The sequence below is a fragment of the Diaphorina citri genome, unplaced genomic scaffold, assembly GCF_000475195.1.
Source record: "Diaphorina citri unplaced genomic scaffold, Diaci psyllid genome assembly version 1.1 scaffold3414, whole genome shotgun sequence".
NCBI lineage: Eukaryota > Metazoa > Arthropoda > Insecta > Hemiptera > Psyllidae > Diaphorina > Diaphorina citri.
The window spans coordinates 14,378-18,253 of NW_007380822.1; the positions used below are offsets into that span (position 1 = coordinate 14,378).

General features: G+C 36.9%; 1 protein-coding gene across 1 annotated transcript; it reads right to left on the minus strand.

Moving 5' to 3' along the window:
• Positions 1-64: 64 nt before the first annotated feature.
• LOC103520285 (receptor-type tyrosine-protein phosphatase delta-like) lies at positions 65-2,833 on the minus strand. Its single transcript, XM_008485373.3, has 4 exons — positions 2,816-2,833; positions 942-2,768; positions 579-809; positions 65-486 (listed from the first exon to the last, which is right to left on the minus strand). The coding sequence occupies exons 1-4, from the start codon at positions 2,831-2,833 to the stop codon at positions 154-156; spliced, it is 2,409 nt and encodes an 802-aa protein (XP_008483595.3). The 3' UTR covers positions 65-153.
• Positions 2,834-3,876: the final 1,043 nt, after the last annotated feature.

Consider the following 3,876-nt stretch of genomic DNA (forward strand, 5'->3'; position numbering starts at 1 on the left):
TTTTTTTGTTTTTTTTTTTTTTTTTTTTTTTTTTTTTTTTTTTTTTTTTTTTGAAATATGGTAGGTACCATAACATAATAAAAAAAGTAAAAAACAAATAGGTAAGTATTTACCTAGTATAAAAAGAAGAGAAGAAGATGAAGGAAAAAAAAATCAATGACCGTAAATGAAATTTCCATCAAATTGTTCAGACATAGCTATTGTGTAAGACCTAGCGGAGAGATATTTGTTTACTTGAACAACAACAACTCTGTAACTATTTCCAACAAGTAGAGGTTTGTTGAGAACTTTGCCATAGTCTGGAACTTCACGGTCTTCCCCTCCCTTGGCACCAATATCCACAGAACAGTTGTCATCATGAGCAGCACACACTTGTGTCACCCACCAGTTGTTACTGTTGAGAATGTGATTTATATCATTACTGAAACCAAGCAGCTCGGGTGTGACAGTTGCCTCTCCGTTTAAATCATGCATAATGACCAGAATGTCACTTGCTAGTTCCGAATACATAGTAGATGACTCTTCAATATTGTTTGTTTTGGACCACATGATATCTTCTCCAGCACAATGACCAGAATGTCACTTGCTAGTTCCGAATACATAGTAGATGACTCTTCAATATTGTTTGTTTTGGACCACATGATATCTTCTCCACCCACTTGAACTTGTGGCATCTTGTTGATTGGAATGTTCGGTGGCGGAGTAATGACGATTTGACTTGCTTCCGGTCCCATTCGTTTAGTGAATGGTCTGATGGTGATTTGATATGAAGAAGCATTTTGTATATCGTGTATTACATGAGAATATATCTCCTGTTCTTCTCTCGGTGGCGGAGTAATGACGATTTGACTTGCTTCCGGTCCCACTCGTTTAGTGAATGGTCTGATGGTGATTTGATATGAAGAAGCATTTTGTATATCGTGTATTAAATGAGAATATATCTCCTGTTCTTCTCTAACAATGTAACTGATTTCTACTGTACTCTGACAACATAGTGATTCATCAAAGGAAGATAGGTGTTCTACTTCAATGACAAACTTCCGTAAGATGCCGTTCAGTAAGTCAGGTATCCGCCATGATATTGTCATGTTTGTGTTGGCTGTGTTCATTTGAATATCACTGACAGCGGAGGGCATGGTCTCTCTGGTTATTGCATGGATTGCTTCACTTGGATTTCCCTCAGGGAGTTCCTCACTGAATACATTCACCGTGATTCTGTATTTCGTGTTTTGCTTCAATTCCGTCACATCAAAACAAACATAAGAAGGCCAAGGTTTGCATCGGAATGAACTTGGCTTACTTGATAGTGTGGTCATATTTACATCGATTGTCTTGTTCCAAATATTACTGTAGAGTTGAATCCTGATTTTGATGTTGGTCATGTTTGTTTCAGATATTTTCCACCTGAGTCCAATCGCATCTGAACTTGTCATGTATGCAGTAAGCTCTTGTACTTTTAGTACTGGCGTTGCTTTGGCTATAAAGTTGTGTTCCATGTATGTTGATCTGTCAAAACCTACATGATTGACATAACGCACCTTGACAGTGTATTGTGTTTGAGACCGAAGTCCCGTCATTTCCAAGTGATTGTCCTTAGTCTCATACATGCGTAGACTATTATTTTGAGTATCGTATAACTCGATGATATATTTCTTGAAAATCCCATTCATGTTTTGACAAGATAATGAAAAATCTGTCCAGTAAATTTGTGCGCTTTCGTTTGTAACTTTAGATTTGTGTGTCAGTAGAGATGGTGCAATGGTAGGTACTTTACTACTGGTGATAAATGTGAAGTTATGTGCCTTCATGTTTTGGTTTTTGTCTGCAGTAACAAATAGTTGATATTGAGCATTAGGCTCCAGATATAGTAAAGTATATTTTGTATTAGTTGTTATGACAACTTGAATTGGAGACTCAATCCTGTCTTTAATACAAGACAGACGTCTAATCAACTTGTACTTGATGTAATATGTTTTGTAAACTGGACTTTGAAACCATTCAATATTGACTTGAGATTCAGTTTGCTTTACTGTAACTCCAGCTACTTCTATTGAAAAATCAATGGTATCATCAGTTGTCACATTTATGTTAGGAATAGGGATGCTTTCTCCATAGATTGTATTTTTCTTCAGTTTGATGTGATAGGTTTGACCAGGACTCAAGTTTTCGATTTTGTAAGAATTTGTTCTGATATCGACGATCTTTTGTGATTCGACATAGTTATTCTGCATTTCCTCTATTTCCAAGATGTAACTCGTGAAAGGACATTCTTCCGGTCCTAAATCAGTGTCTCCGTTCCATGTTAAAGCAATAGATGTATTGGTAAGAGAGGTAACGTTGAGATTTTTCTCTCTCTCCATTACTGTACACTCTGTTTGTGTCTTGACTGATTTGGTCAAGTCTGGATCATGTGTTTCTAATGTCTCATCTACGAGGATAACTCTCAAGTAATAGACGCTTCCTGGTTTCAACCCTTCTACTGAGATGTTGCTGGTAGCCATTTTGAATATTTCATATGAACCATCATTCCATGTTGAACTCATGTCTTGACGATATTGAACCATGTAGAACATGGTATGGTCATAGGACTTTTCAATATTGCTTGCAGTCAAATCGATTTGAAGATTCACAGTATTGAAACTCGAGTGCAATACCTTAGGGGGATTTTTCAGATAAGAGTGGGCGTGTTTGCAATGAGGACCTATCAGATATGGTGTTGTACAACCGCCCCGACAGGCACCAGTATACTGATCACACCCATCTACACACTGTGCGGATTTTATCCTGATGGGATAATGTTCGTTCTCGGAACGGCTGGCTTTCTCCTATCCATACTTAATAATATGTGTACAACGTCATACAATATTAAAAAAAAGTGAAAATTACAATATTTTTAAAATTAAAGGATTAAAACTAGAAATACAGTTCAAAGTGTTGAAACAATAAAACATTAGTTTGGATTACCTATCATCCATATTTTGCAATGTGATAGAATCCCATGAGAAATGAGTTGACAATTTTTCTAAATTTATCTAGATCTAGTTGTTTAATAGCAGCTGGGATTTTATTATAAGTGTTTATACCCCTAATAATGAATGATGTGTTTAGGTATGACGAGTTTCGCTGAGTTTCTAGTTTCATATGAATGCACATCGTGAAATGCGCGCATTGTGTGTTTCATTTTGTGAATTGTGCAGCATAATTCCAGGTTATAAATGGCATAGTAAGTTGGAGTTTTGTTTTATAGGAAGAATGGATTACGCGATTCTTGCCAGTCTAAACCTAGTGCTGCTGCTAGAGCTTTTTTTTTGTTTAGTGAACAATTCGTCATCTAACGTTTGAGGGGAACCTCCAAAGAACTGCAGACCATATATCTGAGAATACTCATAAGTTTAGTGAACAATTCGTCATCTAACGTTTGAGGGGAACCTCCAAAGAACTGCAGACCATATATCTGAGAATACTCATAAAGTGAGAGTGAAAAACTGTCAAAGCTAGTTTTGTGCCGCAATTAGTTCTTGTTGATCTGATGAGGAATGTTGCGGAAGACAGTTTTGATTTCACATTGTTTACATGTATTGACCATGTTGATTGGAGTTGTTTTCTTCTGTTGAAATCTGATTATTTTGATTTTTGAAGGTTCTGGCAGGTTGATTTTTGTTGTCGGAGTCAGCAAACAAGGGAAGACCCTGGTCGTTTTCCTGAAGTGAAGCCGCAGTGCACGTGTTGAGATATTTCACACTCTCCCCATCGGCGATGAACGTGTTGAACTTGTATACCGCGGTAATTTCATAGGCACCTGAAATGAAACCAGAGAGATTTTGAAGTTCCTGATGATTCTAAACAAGAGTCGAGAGATTTTGAAGTTCCTGATGA

Coding starts and splice junctions, on each gene's coding strand:
- LOC103520285 (XM_008485373.3), bottom strand. Junction 810..941: donor TTGTTAGAGAAGAACAGGAG/ATATATTCTCAT, acceptor GAAGAACAGGAG/ATATATTCTCATGTAATACA. Junction 487..578: donor ATTCGGAACTAGCAAGTGAC/ATTCTGGTCATT, acceptor CTAGCAAGTGAC/ATTCTGGTCATTATGCATGA.